This window comes from Camelus dromedarius, chromosome 23, assembly GCF_036321535.1.
Source record: "Camelus dromedarius isolate mCamDro1 chromosome 23, mCamDro1.pat, whole genome shotgun sequence".
NCBI lineage: Eukaryota > Metazoa > Chordata > Mammalia > Artiodactyla > Camelidae > Camelus > Camelus dromedarius.
This window is the reverse complement of record NC_087458.1, coordinates 16,387,212-16,411,768: the sequence shown is the minus strand read 5'-3', so window position 1 is coordinate 16,411,768 and position 24,557 is coordinate 16,387,212. Positions and strand designations below refer to the sequence as shown.

General features: G+C 42.9%; 1 protein-coding gene across 1 annotated transcript in view; it reads left to right on the top strand.

The window, feature by feature from the left end:
- DPT (dermatopontin) overlaps positions 1-24,557 on the top strand; it is a 33,433-nt gene that overhangs the window by 5,482 nt on the left and 3,394 nt on the right. Inside the window, exons 2-3 of the mRNA XM_031435824.2 lie at positions 11,368-11,493; positions 23,129-23,236. Coding sequence (XP_031291684.1) covers positions 11,368-11,493; positions 23,129-23,236 — 234 coding nt within the window. The remainder of the gene's footprint in view (positions 1-11,367; positions 11,494-23,128; positions 23,237-24,557) is intronic.

The window sequence follows — 24,557 nt, the reverse complement described above, 5'->3', positions numbered from 1 at the left end:
CAAATAAAAGATGCCAAGAGTCATTTAATTCATTCACTCAGTTGGCTGCTTTGATGACTACTGTCAAATTCTAGAATCACTTTCCCCTTTGGGGAGAAACAAATTCCTGTATGATACTTCTCTAAGAAGTCTTGACCTGATAAGTAGATGGTCAGAGAAATCAAGAAGAAAGGGGTATGTGTTTCTCAAAGGGCCTAAACAAAAGGGACTAGGTTCAGAGGCAGAAATCTCTTGAGGTCCGTAGGAGACCCCACCACTGGAATTGTTTCAGTACTCTGAGGCAGGGGCTGCTTTGTTGTAGTGAAGCTGAGCACAGAGAGTGTGGCTCCTTTGTCAGTTAGGACTGGAAGAGGTTCGTCGCAGTCAGGAGAAACATTTCTTCAAGTCAATTAAGAGGGAGGATTGGGAAGAGATCCTGTAGTTCCTTGGAGCCTAGTCATTGAGAACTGAGAGGATGTTGGAAATGCCAATTAGAGGGCTGAAGGCACTTAAATTTGAAAGTTTCTTTTCCAACATCCTGGATTTTTGCAATAATAGCAGAAACTTGGGGAGGGGAGTTTCATTTAGGGGACTTCATTTGCTGGAGTTGAAGGTTAAGAATTACGGCAGTCTTTCTTTTAAGTGACTATCTAGAGTATGAGAGAGTTGGTTTATCTGATTAACTAAATCTGGAGTGGACATAGTTTCCTATCCTGGTCCTTTTTACTAGAAGGGAAAGGTCCCGGTTCAGCCCATTAATAAACATAGAATTAAAAGCCACTCAGGTGGAATCAACATCTGAAGAAAGACCAGAATTTGCTTCAGAAATAAACTGAAGTTGATTGTAATAGTCATAAACAGGTTCATCAGATTCTTGTGTACAAGCCTGCATTTTGCTCCAATCAGCAGGATTTGGAAAAGCCTTAGGAATTTCTCAACGAAGCCGCCTGGTGATTGCCTGCGCCTGATCATGTGATCTGTTAGCAGGCTGGCCTCACGGTTGTAATTCTAGAGACCGCTCAGGATTTTCCCTATTAGTGGTTTTCACCCAATGCTGGGCCTGGCCTTCGTCAACAAGCGTCTGAACTAGCTGAACTTAGTTGAGGAGACCAAGTTGACAAGTTTCAATGACTATTCGTTATTCAGCAGATCTGTGACGATCTCCAGTTACTTTGGGGAGATCTTCGACTGTGGCTCACAGTTCAGCTTCAGTCCAGGAAATATAAGACATTGAGGGTGTAGCCTCTGGATCCCCAAAGGGCTTAATTTTAAAGGGACAGTTTTGGGTAAGTTCAGAGGGAAAGAGAGTGGGGAGAGTTTCAGAGAAAAAGGGGAGTTTGGCAAGAGAATTGGTAAGGGGGATAGAGAAGGGGTAGGTGGCAAAGAAGGGAAGGAGAAAGATGGCAGTGGAGGCAGGGTCTGAGCAGGAGGAGCTGAGGAAGAGAGACAAGGTGGGGTAGGGAGGGTGGAGCCTGAGACGAGAAATCCAAGGAAGAAGAGCCTGAGGCTTCAGGAGTCATCTTCTCTTTCTTTAATTGTTTACCTCAGTTCATCTTAGAACCTTGCAGAAAATTTCAGAGATGCAGTTTTAGCCTCCTGATAACGTTTGGGGGCCTCAAAATAGCAATTGAAGGAGGCAGTTAGTTGTAGAAATTTAAAAGCTATGGTTGTCCAATTCAATTTTAAGAAAAGTAAGTTTGGGGATTTCAAAAATTCCCCATAATGGCCATTGATATTCTAAATTGCCTTTGGTTAGGTCAGTCCATTTAGTTAGAAGTGCACATGAAAAAGGACCTTGGTTTTCAAACATAAAATAGGCCAGGATCCCCATAGGTAGGGGGTGCCCTCAAAATATTTACACAACTGGGATCTCATTGCTTAGAGCTTTTTCACTAGAGTACAAGAGTAATTTTCAAATAACTTAAACAGCTCAAACAGCTCCAACAGTATGCAGGCCTACTACCAGCCAGTTCTAAGGAAACAGTCTAGTCCTGGAAGAGCCAGGCAGAAAGCTGCTCAGCACAGTTCCAATGAAACAGCCCCTGCTCCTGAAGGAATGGGCTGATGGCTAGCCAGGTCCAGTTAGAACAGTCTGATTTCAAAATCAAACTGAAGGGCCAAATGTCCTCGCGTACAGAGCAAGGTCTTAACCAAAAATGTGAAACTTCAAAATAGATCCTGAATGAAACTTGGAGAGCTTCAAAACTCAAAGAGGGCAAAGCTCAGATCTAGGAGAAAGACTTACCCTTAAACCCCAGGGTCAGTTAGAAAACCACTGAGCAACAGTGGTTCAGTGTTTGCACCTATTTGCTCACCAGGCTCACGGTCATTGGGGTCTTTACTGGATCCCCATATAGAATACCAAAATGTTGACCTAGAGCAAATATACTGCCAGTTATATTCCTAGAAAAAAAAAAAATGAGTTTATTTGGGATGAGCAAAGAATTACAATTTAGGATCTACAACCATGGCAAGCCACATTCAAGTCCTTCACAAAATGGAAAGAACTCTTTTATAGAGGGAAAAGGAAGTTAGAAGGGCTATCGCAAACGAAGAGTCCATGGCTTTTCATTGGCCGAGTTTGACAACCTCTCATTGGCTGAGCTCTTGCAGGCGAGAAGAGGAAATCTTTCTTCTTCCTGTTGGGCTCCGCTATCATCCCAGGGTGTGAGAGCTCCCCCTTCTGTTCTCCTGACTCTGCTTAATTGAAGTTTCTGTTTATTAATTTTATATAGAAGCAACTCAGTTTTCCATAATCTGATTCTAATTGAGACCAAGGTTCTGTATAGTACCGAGCAATCAGTCCTGACTCGTCATTCTGACCATTCAGTACACACAGTGCCCATCTCCTCAGAGAAGTCTTCCCAAACCACCTCCTCTAAACCAGCGTCTCTCACTCCCTACTCCCCAAATTGCTCTGTGTTTCCGGTGGTGCACTTGTCATTACCTGATTCATATTTGTATATTGTTTGCCTCCTTCAAAATACAAGCTTCGTGAATATAGGGACTTTGTCTCATTCACCACTGTATAGAATATTGCCCAGCACTCAAACAGTGCTGGCACATAGGAGGTCCACTAAATATGTAATGAAAGACCAAAGAAAACTAGTTTATGCTTCCAGCAGCCCAAATCCCAGCCAGTGTCCCCAGCACCCTCAACAAAGAAGCCTGTGTACCTTCCTGCAAGGGAAACCATTTTGCTTGCTTTTTTTTTTTTTTTTTTTTTTGGTTTACACTTTTGATTTTCAATATGCCAGATCTATAATATGAGGCTCAAGTTTATTGTTCACATTTCATTTTGGCCTGTAGCATTTACCACCATACAAGATGGTCTTTTTCAATTTCCTTAAGTTCTCTAAGCCATGCACAGAGGATGGCTGACACATTTGTTACCTCAGGATAAATTCTTTATTAGGTTTCCATTATCCCCAAATTTTAGTGTCCCAATATGCTTTTTTAAAAAATACAATAGTAAAACTCTTCATTGCAAAAGCTGTAAGGGCTAAATGCTACATACTATCCTGGTTTGAACTCTGTAACAGAAAAGGGGCATTAATGGAAAAAACTAGTAAAATCTAAATAACGTCTGGAGTTTAGTGTTATGCCAATGTGAATTTCTTTGTGTTCATAAAGGCACCATTGTTATGAAAGACAACTTTAGGGGCAGCTAGGTGGAGGGCATAACATGGATCCTGTGTATTATCTTTACAACTCTTCGACATCTCAAAAATTATTTCAAAATTTAAAAATTAAAAAAAAAAGATGCAGGCTGGTGCATTTGGGGAGTTTAAAAGGCAAGCAGAACATAACAGAATCAAAGACTCTCAGCACTGAGGGGAATTTCATGTATAATTTACAACAACCTCCCTTCATCATAGATTAGGAATTAAAGCCAAGAGAGTGAAGCAATTGGAAAAGCCATGAAGCAGGTACATTACAAGTGCTGTTACCCTAATCCTAATTGACATGGTGCTTTATTCATACATTCATTTGCTTATTCATTCACTACCAAATGCTTATTAGCACTAACTTTGCCAAACTCCAGGAATATGAAGATGAATAACCTATGGTCTATGCCGTTGAGTTGCTCATGGTTTAATCTTATCTGATCTGCACAACAATACTGAGAAGCAGGCATTACTGTTTTCTCCATTTTATACACAAGGGATAGTGTCTCAGAAGCACTGGGAGACTTGCACTCTCAGTCAGTGAGCAGCAGAGGTGCAACCCAAGCCACAATGCTGATGTCACAGAGCTGCAGGTGGATATTAAAAGTTGATGTATATTTGTTCTCGAATAAAGCTGTAGTGAGTGCTGGGCTGAAGAAGATACCACATCCATGTAGGAGGGACTTCTGAGGGCAAGAAAGCTGAGTGTGGGCGAACAGAGTTATGGCAGATCTAGGATTCTTGCCAACCTTCCATCTAGGTCATGCTCCTAAGAATCAAGAATCAGTTGTCTAGGGGAACTTGAGCTTTGTAAAAATGGCTCTTGGCTGTGCTCATAAAGATGGCCAAGGTTCACTCCTTCTAGTAGTGGATTTGCTTCTGTCTAGGTGCTTGTCAGAGATAATATTCCTGATGAATAAGAGATTTCCACAGTTAGGATACCTTCCTGTGTGTGTGTGTGTGTGTGTGTGTGTGTACGTGTGCAAGTGTGTTACTTTGAGGTATCTTGAAGAAATGGGAATATTATGAACTTCTGAGTCAAACAGAACAATTCTTAAAATGCAGCCCCCCTACTACCTTTAGGCAAGTCATGTCAACTTTCTAAGTCTCAGTTTCTACTTCCACAAAGACAACTCCCTAAAATTGTTGTGAAAATTAAATGAGATAATATATATGTTTCACTGGCTGTGTGTCCTTTGGGAAATTACTCAACCTCTCTAAACCTGAGTTTCCTTATCCATCTAATGGTGATGGGGGTGGGGGGAGGAAACTAATTATCCAAGCCCATTTCATAGGATTGTTTTGATGATTAAAATAATTAATGCAGGTATAATGCTTAATGCAATGCCTGGCACACGGTTAAGTCCTTAATAAAGGTTCCTTATCCTTACTATTACGGCTACTCTCTGGAAACTGAAACTCAAAGAGATAAATTGATAAACTATAAAGCTGGAGTTGAAATACGAATCACAGGATTACAAAGACCCCTGTACCATTTTGTTTTGGGAACATATAATTCAGGTACCGTTTATAAATATTAACTGTACATTATGAGAGTCTTAAATATTTGTCACGTTTTCAGATAGACATTGACATAGTGTTAGATCTCTTGGTTATCAAATATTGCAATAATTGGCGTTCGTGAGTTCCTGTGGTTACGCCTGAAATCTCTGCACGACCTAGGCTAGATCTCAAGCCATAACTGATCTCAGGACCTAAATACATCTCATAAGATAACCTGGATCTTCTCAGAGGCTTTGGAGTAGCCTCTACTGCTTGTATTTTTCCAAAACGGGGCAGATGTTTGTATTTTAGGGAATTTCTGTTTCTTCCTCTATCCTGTTCTGTGTCTTTCTATCCAGAGAAGCTGTACAGCAGGTCATTTCTGCTTCACCATCTTGAAGCCTGGTAGACCCTCACAAACTTACAACTTGACATGGAGAAGATAGCAGAACTCTTATCTAGATGAGGGCAGGAAGAGAGCAGACTGGATGCGACTCAGCAGTATTTAAAAAGATCATTCATATCCCCACCACTGTTGCCTGGGGACCGGTGGCCAGTGGTTCAGAACCCCCGCACCAGCACACCATAGGATGGTTCAGAGATAGCCCGTGTTAGAGGAACTATGTGATGGCGACATCAACATGTCATGAGGAAGAAAAGTCAGTATAAATTGGAATTGTCAAGAAAGGAAGACCTCTTGGAGCAAGTGAGGCTTGAAAGTACGTTTTATTCTCTCTCTTTTTTTTTTTTTTTTTTTCCTGAGGATCATCTCACTGCCCCACTGGAAGAGTTCGACAGTGACAGTTCCTAATTTAGGTCCCAACAGAAGGTGGTTTGTAGAGACTAGAATGTAGCTTCTCTTTCTAGTTAATTGCGAATTTCAATGATAATAGTAATAATAACAGCTACACCTTTCCTGCCTTTCAGTAACACACCTTGTGCCAGGCTCTGGGGTGGATCCTTGACATATAGCGTCTCTTTAATTTTCATTGAATTCTGTCAGGCTAGAAATTGTCGTTCCCATTTTGCAAACGCAGGCATTAGTATCAGCAGAACAGAAAAGATGGGGCATTGAGTCATTCTGCAGAACTGAAGAGAGAAATCTAGAACTTATAAAGATCCTCTGTCCAGGTAAACTTGTCTCCAGGCTGATTTGTCTCTGCCCCACCATCCCCACCCAGTCTCTTGTTTCTCTTCTCTGTCTTTAGTACGAATCTACTTCTTCTCTCCAACTATCTGCATTGTTGTGATGCCTCTTCCCAGAATTCTGGGAAGAATTCTGGACCAAGTACAGTACCGGACATAGAGCAGGTTCTGTGAATGTTTGTTGAAAAACTTAACTAACATTCTGAAATTCTGTGGACTACGTTATAAATGCCTGGTAGCAACTCAAAGGATTATTCTGGGGAAAATAGAGTTAACAGGAGTCAAAGCTTTACTCTAGAGGAATGAATCTTTCTTGGTGGAATTTAAACCCTCATCAGGCTGGGTTGGGAGAGAAGTGGTGAGTAAGAGCCTGTGCCACGTGGTCTCCCCGGCGCAGGGAGTTCGCCACTGGCCTGGAGGACAGGCAAAGCTGCTCTTATTCCGTCTTTGCCGTGGAGTTGGAGACTGGCTGGCAGCCCTGGAAACACGTCTGTATGTTTGTGGAGCTGAAAGAGACGAGACCAGCACAACCAGTCCATCCGTTTGCCGGGACTGTGAAAGCTCTTAACCAAGGCAGTGCTGCTTTCCTTTACCCTGTTCTCCACGCAACCCAGTGCCTCCTCCAACTTGCTAGGAGTTTGGACTTTCTGTAAGTTTGGGCTGAGACTAGCAGAGACCAGGAGGGGAGATGAAAGCTTCACAGAGGAGTTCACCAGCAAAACCAGACATGTGCACACTTTCCAGTCCTGGTCTCCATGATTCAACCCAACTGACAGCCCTGGATCCAATGAAGAACACAGAGAACAGGGAGAAAGCCTGGCTGGAGAAGGGATCCGAAACAGAAGGACAATCCTGGAGCAACTTTTTGTGCTCCGTGACAGTTCATGAACGGGAGCTTTGGCCTCAGAAAAATCTGAGTTCAGATCCTGGCTCTTCCGGTTTCTGTCTTGGCCAAGATTTTTGCAGGCGCTACTTCATTTCATCCTCACAGAGACCTAAGTGAGGCTCTGCACAGCATGTGAAGGCCAGGGCTAGGACCAGAGCTCATCCCTCTGCTCATCCCTCAACGAGGGCTCTGTCCCCTGCATCCTGTCTCTTCCATGTTTTACTATCGTGGATACAGGAGAAGGTTTTCTGTCTTTGTTTTCAGAGTCATGGCCCTGAGAGAAACCACTTGCATGCAGAAAGGCCACTTAATCCGAAAAGGTCCAGGAGCGTTGTTGTCAGAAGAGGAGTAACTAACTGCCTGGCGATTTTGCTTCTAGAAAGTTCTAATGTCAGGTGGAGCAGGGCTAACAGTGCTCCAGTCTGTGAAACTGAGCCTTCAGCCTTCAAAGGAATAGTGAGGAAGAAAATATGTCTCTTTAGGTGGAGAGGAGAGAGCCTTGAAACAGAGCCTCCCCCATGCCCTCAGCCTCTGAGAGAGTGTTCCCACGACTGTGTTGAGGTCTTGGCCCAGGTCCCACCTCCATTCACCAGGAAAGCTGCAGTCTTGTGCCAGTAACTCTTTCTACGGACCGCCTTCAGGGGCAACATCCAGGTGGTGGGAAGTGAAGCGGAACCTCAGGGATGTAATTTTTTTTAAATTGGACTTGAATCACTTTAGTAAGGCAAGCCCTCTCCAGTGCCCCCAGTCCCCTCCCCCTGCCTCACGGCCCTTCTCACCTGCCTGGGACCTGTGTTTGCAATCCCGCAGCTTGTGGCCAAATGTTTAGATGAGTTTTATTAATAAGTTGCTTTTAGAAAAAGGTGATTGACAGGGAAAGGAGTGAAGGAGAGAAATGCCCAAAGCTATATACCTTTTGCACCCTCGTCCTAGAGGAGGCTTTTTCCTGAAGGAGAAGGTGGAAGTGGGAAGATGGGTCTCTCACCTTAGTTCCCACTTGGGAAATACTTGGAGAGAGTTTCCAAGCCCTTCCTGGATTTGACTGATGGGCTCTTAAAAGTCAGTTCTGCCTCTGATGATGGAAAATGCTGTGATCATTCATTCATTTATTCATTCTTCCATTAAACATTTGCTGGACCCCAGTAACAGGCATTGTGGATAATTTAAATTCAAGATATAGTGATCTTTTCCCTCAAGGACTTTGCCATCTATTGGGGGCAGTAAGTCATACTCAGGTATCTATGCTGCAAAGTGGGTGCATCAGCAAGTAAGACAGCCAACCTCCATGAGCTTTGTTTTAGGAAACCAACCCCTCAAGGAATGCATATGAGTCCACCAGCTTTCCGCTGATGGAGACTAGGAAGCCAAGGGCAGAGTATACTCACAAGCACCATGTGGACTAAATGAAAGTATGATGACAAGAATAAGTAATTTATTAAGCATTAAAAGACACTATTCCCAGAGTTGTATGTACATTGCCGTATTCGATCTTCACAATAACTTAAATAAGTTCATACTGTTGTTATGCCCATTTTACATATGAGGAAACTGAGACCATTTGAGGGTGTGAAGCTTGTCAAAGGTGACTCAGTCAGGAGTGTTTGGAGCACCAATCCAGCAGCATAGCCTATGCTCTTAGCCACCCTGCTATGCTGCACCCATGTGAGTGTGAAAACATGCCTTTAAAAAAATCCAGTTCTAAAAGGAATAATCTCATTGTGTTGGCCACATACACTACCAAACTCCAGTGCAGGCTCATTCTACCAAAATGTGAAGGCAATGGGACAGAAAGCTCAGGGAAGTGAGTTCTGCATGGTTATCTAATTTTCATCATATGTTTTCAGGCCCTGGACCTGCAGTGTCCAAATAATCTTCACCGGGCAATGTTATCTGAGGTGGTGTGTGAGAGAGTGACACACACACTTCCCATACAAGACTGTGGGGCCAGCTGCCTGGCTGATAGCTGGCAGAGAATTCATGGAACTTGGATGGCCTTCAGAACCGGTACCCCATGAAACAGGTCGCCTTATCTTGCTGCATTTATTTTTGCTTATGGGAACTTACCACCACGGGAATGCTGCCCCTGTTCTAAGTGCACAGGATAAACCAAAACAATGGAACAACAGCTCCGGGGAAACCACAGGCTGGCTCAGTTCTGAAAGGGCCGTTTTGGAGGAAGGCAGAATGTTAGTGATGATAAGGAGGAAGATGACAAAGAGCACCATCTGCTGCACCATCTCTCTTTGCACACATGTGAGCTTCGTTTACAACACTTAGAGCTTTCTGTTGAAGCTGGCTCTCACTAACATTGCCAGAATCAGGACAGGATAAACCACGCTGGAAGATCAGCCCCCGGTGTTACCCTTCCGACCCTAGTCATCCATTCCAACCAGGTGGCTTCCTGAAATGCACCAGGTGTTTTCCAAAGTGGTAAAACTCCTGATGAGATGGAGAATGGTAGAGCAAAGGCTAGGTCATCAAAGCGTCTGGGTCTCAATTTACATCTTAATTTGCATTATCAGTCTCCTATAGCTGAGCTCTCTAAGGTCTGTCAGAGCTTCTTACAGGTCCTGGGAGCAGGGAATTCAGGCTAATTTGCATGATGACCAGGTACCAAGCCCATCTCTGAATTCTTTCTCAACACAGAAGCACGGTGATTGATACAGAATGGTAGTGGAGTACAATGCCGAGTGGATGAATGAGTAAATAAACACATATTTGAATATATATATATATTTGCAGGAATGAATAAGTGAATAATAAATGAATGAAAAGTACAAACATGAAATATATTTAGTATCTAGTTTTGGCAGATCCAGAAGATCATTTCCAGTAATTAAAAAGAATAAAATGAAATCCAGTCACTGATAGTTTTATAGTTGTGTGTCTGCAAGGTCTCTCTCACCTACATCAGCCCAGCATACTTATTCTAATTTTGTCTGTTATATTTTGTGGCAACTTATCTTTACGTGGAAAGCAGGGCTGTATTCCAGCAGCTGTCAGGCCATGACACAGAGACAGCTGTCTGCTCTGCTCGCTCATAAGAATGAACATGATCAGTGGCCAGGTGGGTAAAAGACACCAAGAAATGGAGGTCGCAAAAGACCTATTTTGGAAGGGCTTGTGAAAGCTATCACTCCTCCACGTAAGGTGTGAGCCCACTGCTGCCAGGTGGAGAACAGCCTCCTCTTCATCACAGCACAAGGTAGTTAAGCCTTAAGGCACTGGTGGGATGTAGGGCAGCATTGGGAGACCATAGTACGGAGGGTGAAACAAAGGAGAAGATGAAAATACTGTTCTAAGGCAACACTGAGGGAGGTGCTTTGGAGCTGATTCCTAGACCAACAGCAGCCCAGACAGAATGAAAGAGTGAAAATTCATGTGACTGCAGGGAGGGTCTGTGGACTGGAAGAATTAGAACTGAGTAGCTAGGGCAGGAAAGGGGCCCTTAGTGGTGTTTAGGGAGTTCAGGGAGCGAGTCATCACTCTGCAAGGAGTGTCTTTATATGCCAGGAGCCGCAGTGGGCACTGGGGATAGAATTTTGACCAACACACTCCCTGACCCTGCGGAACTTGCAGTCTGGTGGGCAGTAGAAAGATTGCTGGATCTGGGGTTGTGGTCCCAGCTACCCCTCTGGGCCACCCTGTGCAAACCACTGTGCCCAGCTGGGCTTTACATCCTTTTTAGGGGTAGGATGAATGAGCATCCTTGTGTTCAGTTGCCAGAGCTCTTCTTTTCAGCCGAAGAAATGTTTATTTGAAATTCACCGATCCATTGTGTTTGTCTTCTTTTTATTTTGAATTCAAGTAAAGTGAATTATATTATCTTTTATTTTAAACAGCATGAATAATACAGTCTTGGCATTTGTAAAATTCTCAGTGCCTCTATATCCATCCATTTATGCATTCTTCCGTCTAACAAGATATTCAAGAGCAGAGTTACCCACATTTCCTTCCCTTGAAAGATCCTGGATCATTTGAATTTTAATGGCGAGTGCATGCCATTTCTACAAATAAAACAAAGCCTTTATCATTTGCATAAAAATGGAATAAATTGTTAGGAATCTAGGTCAGTGAAAGAGGAACCTGACTCAGTAAACGTGAGAGCTGTGATCTTGGGAAGGGTGTCTGGGGTCCCAGTAAACACTGTCCCTAGTTTACTTGGCATTGCTCTCTTCTCTTCAGGTACCAGACGTGCTCCAACAACGGGCTGGTGGCAGGGTTCCAGAGCCGCTACTTCGAGTCAGTGCTGGATCGGGAGTGGCAATTTTACTGCTGTCGCTACAGCAAGAGATGCCCGTATTCCTGCTGGTGAGCTTGGCAGTCACATGCAACCCCTCAGAGCTCCTGGGGCTGGAGGAGAGCTTGGGGGGTGCTCTGGTGCATGTCTCTGGCTACAGATAAGTCTGGGCTGTCACAATTTTGAAATGCAGCAGCTAGCATATAAAAGGGAATGAATGAATGAAAGGCTAGAATAATAGTCACTCTGGGAGGAACCTTATAGATCATCAACCCAGTGCTCCTACACCCCTCTTTTGACAGAAGAGGAAACAAACAACAACAGAGCAAGGAAGTGGCTTGTCCAGAACCACCCAGCAGTTTCATGGGGCTTCTCCTCTAAGCTGAGGTCTGCTGACTCCCGTTCCAGTGCTCTTTCCCATCTCTCACACTAACTTCTCGTTACATCCAAGGCTACTGGACCTATTTGGGAACCTATGTTTTCCTGCAGGCCTTCTTTGGCAGAAGCCAACTCTGTTCCAGGTCACAGTGGCAAACATAGCACATAGTTATAGACTGGAAAGATATCTGTGTTTTCTAGATCACTTTGTAATTCCATGCTGTGGAATTTTGTTCCTTTCCTGCCCACTGGGCTGATGCCAGATATCCCCTGAGCTGGCCTTTGAGTTGAATGGGAGAATGTATATATGGTTATTTACCCTGATAACTGACACTGGATGTTGGCGGTACAACTGGTCCCAAACTCTTCAGTCTGCACACAAGCCAAGCATTTCTACTTTGGACAAAGGGATCCGAAAGTGCCAACATTTGAAGGTTGGCTCACTTAAGTGACGTAGCTTATTCTCTGCAGCGTGACGCTTGGAAGGGCAACCTTGTGGGTTATACTTACTCTCTGCAACCAGACACCATTACTCCACAGATGCCCAAGGGAGGCACCGTGTCTCTTGGGGACTGGCGGCTTTGCTTCTGTTTGAAGCAGTGATAAATCGTAAAATCAGAGCTCAAAGTCAGTGGATATAAGTAGATGAGGCAGGGACCTCGTCCAGCTCTCCAAACAGCCTCCATAAGGCTGTTCCCACTCCACCACGGCAGGTGAACAGGCATGGCTGAGGTGTAGGATCCAACTCTGACAGGTCCTGAATCAAATACCTAAAGCTCTCACCTTCTGGGGTAGAGTGGAAGGAGCCCTGATGTGGGCAACAGAAACCTGAGTTCAGAGCTCTGTACTGACCCCTGCCCTCTCTCCCTCTCTCTTTCCCCTCTTCCTTCCTCTTCTTCCCACTGTAACTGTGCCATCTCTAGAAAGTCTCTTTATTTGTCTGTAGAGTCTCAAGTCCATCACTTACAATGAGGACCACCTTTTCTGGATCTGTGAGATGTTTAAAAACCTGATGAAAGCTAGAGGTCTCATATTCAAGAAAAAGAAAATGCATTTAAGCATATTTACACAGAAGTTTACAGAGAATTTCAGGAGCCCTCAAGCTCCCTGAAGGCCACTAGTGGACATCCTGGATCCTAAGCTGAAACCCACGGGACTGAAAAATCTTTGGGGTTATGTAGAGCCCTAAACACCTTTGACTCCAAAGGTGCTTTTGTAAAGGATGATCCAGATGCCCAGACTGTTTGCAAAGAGAGGAGGAAGTTTCTAAAGATGACTGAGCCGTGGCGGTAGTCGGGAGTCGGTAGGAGCCTGCCAGCTGTGACCTGAGAAACTGGGCCTTCCCCAGTCTTCCCTTCCCCAGTCTGCGAATGGCCCTCCCACAATGACACCAGCCTCCCTTTGTTGCTAGGCATTAAAAGCAAGTTAAAATACAAATCAATTATCTGAGGAAATAAACAACAAACTAGTCCTCGGTCAAGAAATCCATTACCATTTCAGCAAGACTTCCCCTTGGTCAGGCTCCAGAGGAATGTGTCAGGGATGAGGGACACCAGATGGCCCAGGGAGCAGGTGCAGGAGAAGGGGTGGAAGAGAAGTCAGCCCAGAGCAGGGCTGCAAGGGGGAGGATGGACAGCCCAGGGGCAGCAGGAGGGCTAGGAGCAGGGGCCCTGTTTTCCTGCCCTGCATGGATGCCTCTGTTACAGCGCTTAATACACTGCATTTTAACTATGTATGTACAGTTGCCTCTCTCCACCGAGGCGGGGAGCAGCTGGAAGATGTAAGGAACAACTTTGTCCTTGTATCCCTGTAGGGCTTGTAGTGTCTGCGTAATAATTATTGCATAAACGTTCAAATAAATGATCCTGGAGGCCATGCAAATAAGGTGAGAAGGCCAGAAAGCAGAATTCACTTACTTACTCTAAAAGGACTTTTTGTTTGTTTAATCTGTGTCCACTCTTGCACCTTCGCCCTAGAATGTAAGCTCTGCACAGACAGAAATCTTTGTGTTGGTACATCCCGAGCCCTGTAACAATGCCCGGCACATAGTAGGCACTCAGTAACGTCTGTTGAATGAATGAATGAATGAATGAATGACTTCAGCCTACTTCCTAATTTGATGAGGATTAGATGAGATGATATATGCCTGGTATTGCCACTGGCTATTCCCACACAGAGCCCCCTTCACCCCCTCAGCTGCAACAGAGACCCAGCCCCCTCATCAACTAACAGACCTTTCAAAAGCAGACTCTGCCCGAGGTCATCGCGGTCAGGGATCAGATCGCCACGCAGAAAGCAGAACCTGTGACAGGAGGTGGTTATGCGGAGGAACAAGGAACTGCCCACTTGGCCAGTCTGCTGGGGGTGTACTGACTCACTCCTCCCCAGGCAGATGAGGAGGGAGCTGGGGCAGCTGCACGTCTCATCACAGCGAGGCCCAAGGTCTCTGCCAAGATGAGCGAGACACCCCTGCCTCGCCTGGCGGTCACACAGTCACTCGCTGGCCAGTTGGCTTCTCACCATACAGAACAACAATACAGAGTGGACTCAGGGTGCAAGGCTTTCGGTGACAAGGCAGGCAAGAAACTGAGGCTCACTTGGTTTTAAAAAAAGTTGTCAAAGAGCAGAGGTAGGAGGTGAACAGAGGTGAAGATGGAACGAAGGGGAGAGCTTCTAAGTCTTCCCAGAGTCCCGTGATTCTATGGAGTTCAGTGATCTGTGTCACCACCCTAGTCGTTGCGGCTTAAAGCGTATCCTGTTTATTTGGATATTGAGACCTGAAAGCCCCCCAACCCCCACCCCAGGTCTTCTGTCTCAAAATTCCGCTAGTTTTCTGATGATGCCCCAGGCTTGCCGTGGTCACCTGAGGGCTGGTTCCAGGCTGCTCCTGCTCCTCACGAGTGTGAGATGTCCTTCCTCTCGTGCACTTTACAGCGGGCTTTTCAAGTTCCCTTAGATGCAGCCCACCCTGCTAAGATGCTGTGACTTTAGTGAATATGCATGAGCTGTGTATGTAGAGCCAAAGTCTTCAGGTTAAATACTGACAAATAGAGATGAGCAATTTTTTCTGGTAGCAAAATTTAACCTTGGCCTTAGTCTACAATGGTCTGTCCACCTTCCCTCACCACCGCATCCTCGCCCTTCCCCACCCCACCCCACCCCCCACGTCACTGATGGCTGGTAGACCCAAAGGGGTAGGGGGAGAGAGGATAACAATTTGGAAAGACACAGCAAGTCAACTTGGAAGTGGTCCCTCTAAGGAAGTCTTCGCCTGGCTGCACCTCCTTCTGGTTGTGTAGTGTCACAGCTGAGAGCTACCGCAGTTGTCAAAGGAAACAGTACTTTTTCCAAGGGACACTTGGAGCCACAGCAGAGAGAGACTGCTACGCGCACCGTGGCATGCAGTGCATGACTCACTGTCCCACTGGTGTGTCTAGACGTTTTAGTGGCATCTTTAAATTTCCTGAGTCATGACGTTGTATGTTTTTCCAAACTGAATGAAGCCTCTAGGGCATGAATGAGTTCTTATTTCTTCAGCATCTCAGCATATTGCCTGGCACAAAGTAGGCCCTTAATAAATGTATCAAATGAATAATCGAAATTTGCAGGCTCCCTATGAACAGTTAAGAGTGGTGAAACTTGACTTTGATATACTGATGTTTTATAGTGGGACAAAAGCTTCGTTCACAGGCATTATTTAATTTGATTCTTTTAATAGCCCTTCAGAGTGGGAACTGTTTTCCCACGGAGAGAACTCCTGATAACCCTGTTATCTGAAACCTTCACTCACATCACTTTAATTCTCTTGAATCACCTCCCAGGGCACTGGACACGTGTGGGTGGGGGCATTTTTCTCTTCTCGCTCCAAAGGCCATTCTGCAGCACGGAGCCAACCCCGTTCTGAACAAGCGAAGTGAGCAGCTGTCCTCTGGGCTTGCAGGCGTTCAGGGATTCAGGACTAGCACCACTCTGTGCAGGAAAAAAAAAAAAATCATCCAACTGGCTCCCACATGAGTGCAGGATTTATTTGTTTGGTGGGAACCAAGGTGCTGCTCCCATTTCAGTCTCTGTATTTTCTCGTGAGATATTACAGCATCACTGAACTCTGGCAAGAAAACAAATTCCTGATAGATGCAGACATGCCGTCACTAACCAGTCCCCCCTGGGATTGGATACATATGTAAATTTTACACATATTTATTTATATATGAAAGCTTGAATTCTTAGTCCATCCATCTGCAAACCACAAGCACATGTCACTGAGGAAGCCACAACCTTTCAGATACTGTTTGAAATAACTCCCTTCTCTCCAGTGGCTGCACAGCAGTGCACCAGTCTGTCCCCCATCAGTGTGCTGAGGCTGTCTGGGCATAGACCGTGTCCCAGCCACTCATGGGTTTGAACTGAGTATGAATTTCCTTTCCTAAGTGGTTCTTCTCCAGATTCATGGCCTTTCATCAGGCTCATTGAATAATGTGTTTTGACCGAAAAAATCAACATAGATGACCTTTTAGCTTTCCTCCAGCCTTGAGACACTATGAGTCTCAGATGTTGCATTCTCCACTGCCTGGCCCCCCCCACCCCGATGCTCAAGTTATATGCCAGAGAAGGGTTTTGTTTTGTTTTGTTTTGTTTTAAAGAGATTTGGAATTAAGGTGCTTTTTATTTTTTAGTTTTTCTTTTCTGTGTAAATGACATTTTCTTTTTTTTTTTTAATTGAATCATAGCCAGTTACAGTGTGTCCATTTCTGGTGCACAACACAGTGTCCCTGTCCTGCATATATATATATTCATTTTCATATTCTTTTTCATGAAAAGTTATTTCAAGATGTAGAATATAGTTCCCTGTGCTACACAAAAGAAATTTGTTTTTTTAATCTATTTTTATATATAGTGGTTAATTTTTGCAAATGTCAAACTCTCACATTTATCCCTTCCCACCCCCTTTCCCCCAGTAACCATAAGATTATTTACTATGTCTGTGAGTCTGTTTCTGTTTTGTAGATGAGTTCATTAGTGTCCTCTTTCTTTCTTTCCTTCTTTCTTTTTCTTTCTTTCTCTTTCTTTCTCTTTCTTTCTCTTTCTTTCTCTTTCTTTCTTTCTTTCTTTCTTTCTTTCTTTCTTTCTTTCTTTCTTTCTTTCTTTTCTTTCTTTCTTTCTTTCAGATTCCATATATGAGTGCTATCATATAGTATTTTCTTTCTCTTTCTGTCTTACTTCACTTAGAATAACAATCTCCATGTCCATCCATGTTGCTGCAAAATGGCATTATTTTATTCTTTTTTATCTCTGAGTAGTATTCCACTGTATAAATATACCACAACTTCTTTATCCAGTCATCTGTCGATGGACATTTAGGCTGTTTCCATATCTTGGCTATTGTAAATAGTGCTGTTGTGAACATTGGGGGGCATGTATCTTTTCGAATTAGAGTTCCCTCCAGGTACATGCCCAGGAGTGGGATTGCTGGATCATTTGGTAAGTCTTTATTTAGTTTTTGGAGGAATCTTCATACTATTTTCCATAATGGCTGCACCAGACTACATTCCCACCAGCAGTGTAGCAAGGTTCCCTTTAGAGAAGGTTTTTTTCTTAATTCCTAGATAGCTCTAGCTAACAACAGAACCCACAAAATCAGTTAATCCCGAAAATTCTTCTCTCTTCACCCCCAAAGCACTCCAGCAAAGCTGATCTTTAACTCCCACTCTCACTCTCACTCTTCAGATTTTAATACAAGACGGATAGTGTTTGCATAGCCGATCCCCATGAAATCGTGGTAGAACAAAAATGACCTCATAAGGCCCTCAACTGTGGCATCTGTCACCCCCATCCCTGCCCAGACACCTGCTGCATCACTGGTCTGAGAGGCCTGGTGGGAAGGGCATCTTCTACACTGGTTCCTCTGAGTGGGTTGGAAGCTTTGTTACAGAGGTGGAGACATCCGTACTTTGAGAAAATGGGACTGGATGTTACATTTTAAAGCCGCTTGCATTGAGTTGAGGTGCCCTGGAACAACCATTGCCTGGCACTGCATGATGCACAAAGCACTCATTTTGTGGGACAAGAGCCCCTCTGAGCTTGAGTGAAATGAATCATGCCTTTCATCAGTGAGGTGGCTTTTGCAATTACTGTGCCATAATTATAATTTAGAAATGTATTTGGTGCCTGCATATCAGCGATGCCTCCCTCCCTGTGCTCAAACTTCAAGAGCAGAAATTTTAGAACTGTGTCTGGTTGTCTAGTAAGTATTGGCTAACCCAGGGCCAGGACCTACTTGCTACTTAGAACAAAGTAAACCTCGCAATTCAAGACCAAGTTTGTTGCTTCGTTCTCTCTAGTCTGCTCCCCTTTGCTGTATTCTAGCAATAATCATTCATTCCTCCATTCATTAATTCATTTAATTGGACTGAATATAAATGGACGTAAAATAAGTGCAATTCAAAGACTTTGATTCAGTTCCTGATGATGATGATGATGATAACTTTTATTTATTGAGCACCTATCATGTTAGCTCACTTACTTCTTATGCACAGAAATTGTGATACGTACATGAGGGAATTGAGGTGTAAAGTTGTGACTTGTTCAACGTTCCAAACTCAATCCCAGCAGATCTGTGTGCCTCCACATCCCATGCTGTTCGCTCATTTCTGAGCTCTCCCCGTCTCAATGAGGAAATAAAACCTGGACAGGTGAAGCATTAGGAACAATACAGTAGGCATCCAGTACTGAAAACAGAAGCAAGTGGTTATTTTAGCTGGAGGGGAGACGTTGCCGGTGGAGCTGTCCCCGTCAATTACAGGACTAGGGCAACCCTGATGTAACGTGGCCAGTGAAAGCCAACATGAGTCAGAACAAATGTGCTTGCTGACCAGCTCTGGGCTTGGACAGGGAGCTGGAAACTCATTTCCAGGAGAGCAATTTGGAAAATACTTAGGGACTTTCCTCTTCTAATTTAAGCCGCAGATGTTGCTGGAGCTGTTTCTCATGTTGTGACACGTATTTGAACCATTTGAAATATAAATCTTCAAAATGCCCCAAGAGGATAGACATGAACATACTACATCCTTTTTCATACCCCCAGGGTTCAGGGTCTCTCTGCAGAGAAGGGCACTCTGATGACTACAGAGCCATTTAGTCCCACTTGATCAATTTCCCCAGCTTTTTGCAAGAGAAGCTCTTTGTGGGCAGCTGTTCCTTCAAGGTTGCTTTCCTTTATGTATAACTGTGTTTTCTTTTTCTCATCCTTGCAAAGATAATTCAGACAGGTTCTGATGCAGCACCTAGGGGGGTTGCCAGCCTATTGGCAAATTAGTCTAACCTAAAATATTCTCATTCTTTGTATCTTACCTGGAAAAGTATTTATTCTGCAAGAGGATTGATCATGAACAGATTCTGTTTATTTAAGACACTTCTCAATGATTTGCCTGTCAGAAAGGGGAATCCTCTTTTTAGCTGGATGTACAACGTAGGCCAACCTTAACACATCAAGGCTACCAATGTTGAATTTCTCCTCCATGCCCACTGCTGAACTAGGTCATAAAGGTGTATACACCTGCCACGTACCAGTGACCCCTTAAGGAGTCACTGTATTGGTCATTATCATGAAGCAAGATGCTAGACAGTATCCTGTTTTTTAATTAATTGCTAAATATGTGGTGCTGACAAATAATAGGACATTAGAATAGGATATTTAAAATAAGGTGCTAATTGGGAAGTGTAGGAAATAGGAGCAAAACAGAATCAGGGATTGGATTAACCAGAAGTTTCTCTAAAATGTTGAGCATGAGCTGAGCTCTAAAAGAATGGGTTGGAAAACATTGGTTATTCTTGTTTTGAAGAAATCTGAAGTATGGCTTCCTCAGTTATGCCTTCTGGTAACTTGTCAATGCTGAGTTTTTCTTCCAGTTTTTATGGTAGGAAGTCTGTGGTGTGCGCTTCGCTGGTATCACGCAGAGTGGAATAAGGTCAAGGATGCGACACTAGCTGACACGGCCCCGTTAGTTCATGTGCACAGCAGTGGGGCACACAGCCTACAAGTGGAGCCTCTAGGATGACCCCAGGTAATCCAGTTGTCCCACGTGCTGGCAGGTCAGACACACAAAAAATAAATGTTAGACCTATGAAGTCTGACTTTGTATTCAAGTCTCAGTAATCAGTAATAAAGGTGGGGTTTGATAAAATCTTATACTGAGTCACTTTCTGTTGAGGAAGAGATTCAAAGGCCTTTCCTTTAACTATTAAAAATTGATAAAGTTCTTAAGCAACCCCCTGACGATGAGTAAAATTGGCCTCTTTAACTAAATTCAATCTGAACCCCCTTTTCTTTTTATTATTATTATTTTTAATGGAAGTACAATTGATTAACAATGTTGTGTTAGTTTCTGGTGTACAGCATAGTGATTCAGTTACACACATATATATATTCTTTTTATTTATTTATTATTTGTTAATTTTTTTATCTACTCCCTTTTTTAAAATTTTATTTTTTGTTGAAGTATAGTTGATTTGCAATGTTAGTTTCAGGTGTACAGCAAAGCATTTCAATTATATATATATGGTTTTTTTAGATTCTTTTCTCTTGTAGCTTATTACAAGAAATTGAATACAGTTCCCTGTGCTATAGAATAGGTCCTTTGTTATTTATCTGTTTTATATATAGTAATGTGTGTCTGTTAACCCCAAACTCCTAATTTATCCCTCCTCCCCTCTTTCCCCTTTTGTAACCATGGTTTGTTTTCTATGTCTGTGAGTCTATTTCTCCTTCGTAAATAAAATTTTTATCTTTTTTCAGATTCCACATGTAAGTGATACCATATGATATTTGTCTTTCTCTGTATGAGTTACTTCACTTAATATGATAATCTCTAGGTCCATCCATGTTGCTGCAAATAGCATTATTTCATTCTTTTTTATGGCTGAGTAATTTTCTATAGAGTGTGTGTGTGTGTGTGTGTACGTACGTGTGTACCACATCTTCATTATCCATTATCTACTCCCTTTTTTAAAATGAGTGTGATAATATATATCTATTACTAACTACTACCCCAGGGCATTCCAGAAATTGATTGAACAGCAGTCTTCTCAAAAGAGATGTTTTGCAGACAAGCTGTTCACTTGAACAGGAGGCCTTTGGTCTGGTTACGACCAAAAATGAAGCAGTAGAGAATGCTAATTAAAGAAAGTGTTGGTTGACTTTTGTCCCCCTTTGAAACTTAAAACTTTATGATTTAAAAAAAAATGCAAGCCTCTCTTTCTCACCTTATTCCCAATGTATTTAACTATCCAAATAATCTGGAGGTAGATCAGCAAAAACTTAAAAACTAATAATCTAGTCTAATAATTTCCAAGTAGTTTTCGCAATTGGATTTAGCCTAATGTAGTATTGCCTTATGTGGATTCTGCCTCAGCACATATTAAAATGTTTCACAGTTAAACTTTTTTCAAAAATTTATTTTTTTTGGTGGGGGAAGGAGGTAGTTATGTTTATTTGTTCATTTATTTATTTTAGAGAAGGTACTGGGGATTGAACCAGGGACCTCATGCATGGTAATCATGTACTCTACCACTTGAGCTGTACCCTTTCCCCCAGCAGTGAAGCTTTATACATTGTATCTGGAGAGTGTCTTTAAAGTTCTGGATTTTGTGTTCTCTGATATAAGAAAAACACATCCTACTTCATCTCTTTTAACCCTAATTTTCATTATCCACATTCTCTACAAACTCCTCTTTCTTTGAGTAAACTTGAATCTAGCCCTTGCTAGACTCCTCAGGGATCACTAACCAGTGGATTACAAGTGAGGCCCTATAAGGTTCATTTATGAGTCATTTAACATTTTCACTAAGATGAGGAAGTCTTTGTTCTAGGTCTCTTTAGAAGCACAAAAGAGACTTCTACATTAGCAGAGCTTCATTTCCTGTCATAAACGTTAAGCAGAAATACACGTAACCCACTCCAGGTTGGGCTTGGCATCCTGATAGAGCATAATTATGTCTTGAGAAGAGAAAAATCAGCAAACAAGGACAACCGCATAATGTGGGGAGAGGAATGGTTATGAACAAGGGAGTGTTGTCTTAGTGGAGTCTGGCTAACCCGGGTTGTCTTGAGCTAACCTTTGATCTTGTTGCACCTAAGCACTGAGATCCTCCTAGGAGACCTTCCATCTGATAAATCAGTCTTTCCAAGGTTTCATGACAATCCTTGCAATAGTAAATCTACATAGGGGAAGATCATTCTATCATCATCATAAAATGACCTGGTGACCCCAGATCGTATTAAATTACTGACACTCAGTTTGTTTGCCAGGCAGCCTTGGGGGTGCAGATAAAGGCTTTGGGGAACTCACATCATACTGAAAGGACTGTTTTGGTTCTGAAGATCCCCAATGGTGAAGACTTATGAGAAACAGGAAATTCTAGATTTATTCCAGGGTAGACCACAGCGAACCTACTCAGAAAGGACCAGGATTGACTTAATCTTGGAGGAGAAAGAAGGAAAGGAGAAAGAGGAGAAACAGAATTTCTCCTGATTCAACTCCTACCTTGTACTAGTATGTCACACATGGGTGTATTCGTCCCAATGATAAACCCATACAGTAACTCATTCTTCTATAGACCAGGGAACTGAGATTACGTGACTCTCCCAAGGCCATTTATTTATTCAGCGAATACTTACTATGTACCAGGAGTTGTTTTAAGTGCCAGAGAAACAGTGGCAGGCAAGGTAAACACTATCCTTGTATAGCTTACATTTTACTTTAATATTTTTCAAATACTTTTTTGATCATGACTCACAGTAAAAAAAAAATACGTATCAAGCTATCACACAATACAAACATCATATAAATACATACATACATATGTATTTGAAGCAAAGTTTTTACACACATACACAAGAATTTATCATTAATATGTACAATGAAGTCTCTGAGGTTTTCTATTCTATTTCATTTTCTTTTTTAAAGCTTATTTGGTAATAACCAATTAAATTGATTTCGTGATCTACTAAAGAGTCACAACCCATAGTTTGAAAACATGGTTCTGGTTGACTTGAATGGAATGGGCTAATATTGATACTAATATTTCCTCAAGGCCTGAGGAGTTTTCTGCACCTTTTTTAGTGTGTAGTTCAATGGCAAGAAGGAAGATCAGAAGTGGGAGGAAGCTGTCCATCTTTCTGCAGCCTGGAATGGTTTGATGGAGGCCATCCAACTCTGGTTTGGGTCTCCCACGATGTTCAAACTCCGTCTCTCCTTGTAGCATGTCTCCTGTCTTCTCCCCAACAGTAATAGTTTTATCCCTGTCTTCGAACCTTTTGTTCTTCCCACAAAGGCTGACAACAGAATATCCAGGCCACTATGGTGAGGAAATGGACATGATCTCCTACAACTATGATCACTATATGCGAGGAGCAGCAACTACTTTCTCTGCAGTGGAAAGGTGAGTCTTCCCCCTGGGCTCGGGTCAGAGAGGTCAGGGACTCTCTCCATGCCAGGATCATGTCTGCAGGAATTTTGATCTGGGGTTTTCCCTATTTTAGTTTCCTACTTGGTCTAGGACTAACTGAGAGATTGGCGGGACAGTGGAATGCAGTGGGACCTGGACCAGCCCATGGAACAGCCCACCCTCGGAGAGGTGGATGGGTTCCCGCCTGCTCAGAGCAGGAAATCCTCAACTTGGTGTTCCATGATGTTCTAAGCTCTTCCCTCTACTCAATTTCAAAGAGCGTTTTTTCTTACCAAACCTTAGGAAGAGAGAACAAACATGAGTACCCACTCTCAAAGAAGCCCCTCTCCAAAGCCGTTTCTCCACGGTGGCCCCCACTTTGGGCTGTGGGGAGGGAGAGAGAAGACAAGGAGAGGGGGCTGGAGAGGAGAAACATGCCAAACCTATCAACCATTTTTAGACATTAAAAAAGGAGAATTTAAAAAACATAAAATAAAAAAGGCACTAATTTTTTATCCTCTTTCCCTCACAGTCACAATCTTATCACAAATACATCAAAATAAAACAATAAGAAAGAAACAAAAATTCTCCCTGCTAATACAGAGATTTGAATAAATTCAGGTATTAAGAGGTTGATTTGACCTGTTTAATCAGGTGATCATCACACCACACGGCAAATGAACTCCTGAAAAGTTACTGATAAACGTTCTGCAAACAGAACAAAACTTAACTCGTAAAATTAACTCATTAAAGAATGGACTGACCAATTTGAGCATGACTTATCTTTTGTGTATATTTATGCTTTTAAGGGAAATGACCTCTCACCTAACTAAAGTTAACTTATTTAATAAGACCCATAATTTAAAAAACAAAACAAAAAAACAAACATGAAGTAGCTCTGAGAAGGCACAGTATATGGGACAGGCTCCATGAATGAAAACCCTTATGTTTACACAAAGAAGGACCCCTCAGTTCTCACACATTCATTCCTTGTATTTTAGATACGTTTTTAACTAGCTTACTTACCATTTTCTAGAGGTGGCAAATTTTAAAATGAACGGGAGCGATACCGCTTAACATGAGACTCGCTTCAGCAGTGAGAAGAAATAGCTGAATGACGTGACACACACAATAACGTATTTAAGAAAAAGAAAGAAAGGAAAGGAAAGACTTAAGAACTCAAAGGCTATGGAAGCCCGGTGACATCTCGCAGGGGTGTGTAGCCCTAAAGGGCATCACAGGATTACAGTACAGCAGGGTGCTCAGTATTCCTAATGATGTCTCTAAGTCAACAGGAAAATTAGTGCTGCCTTTT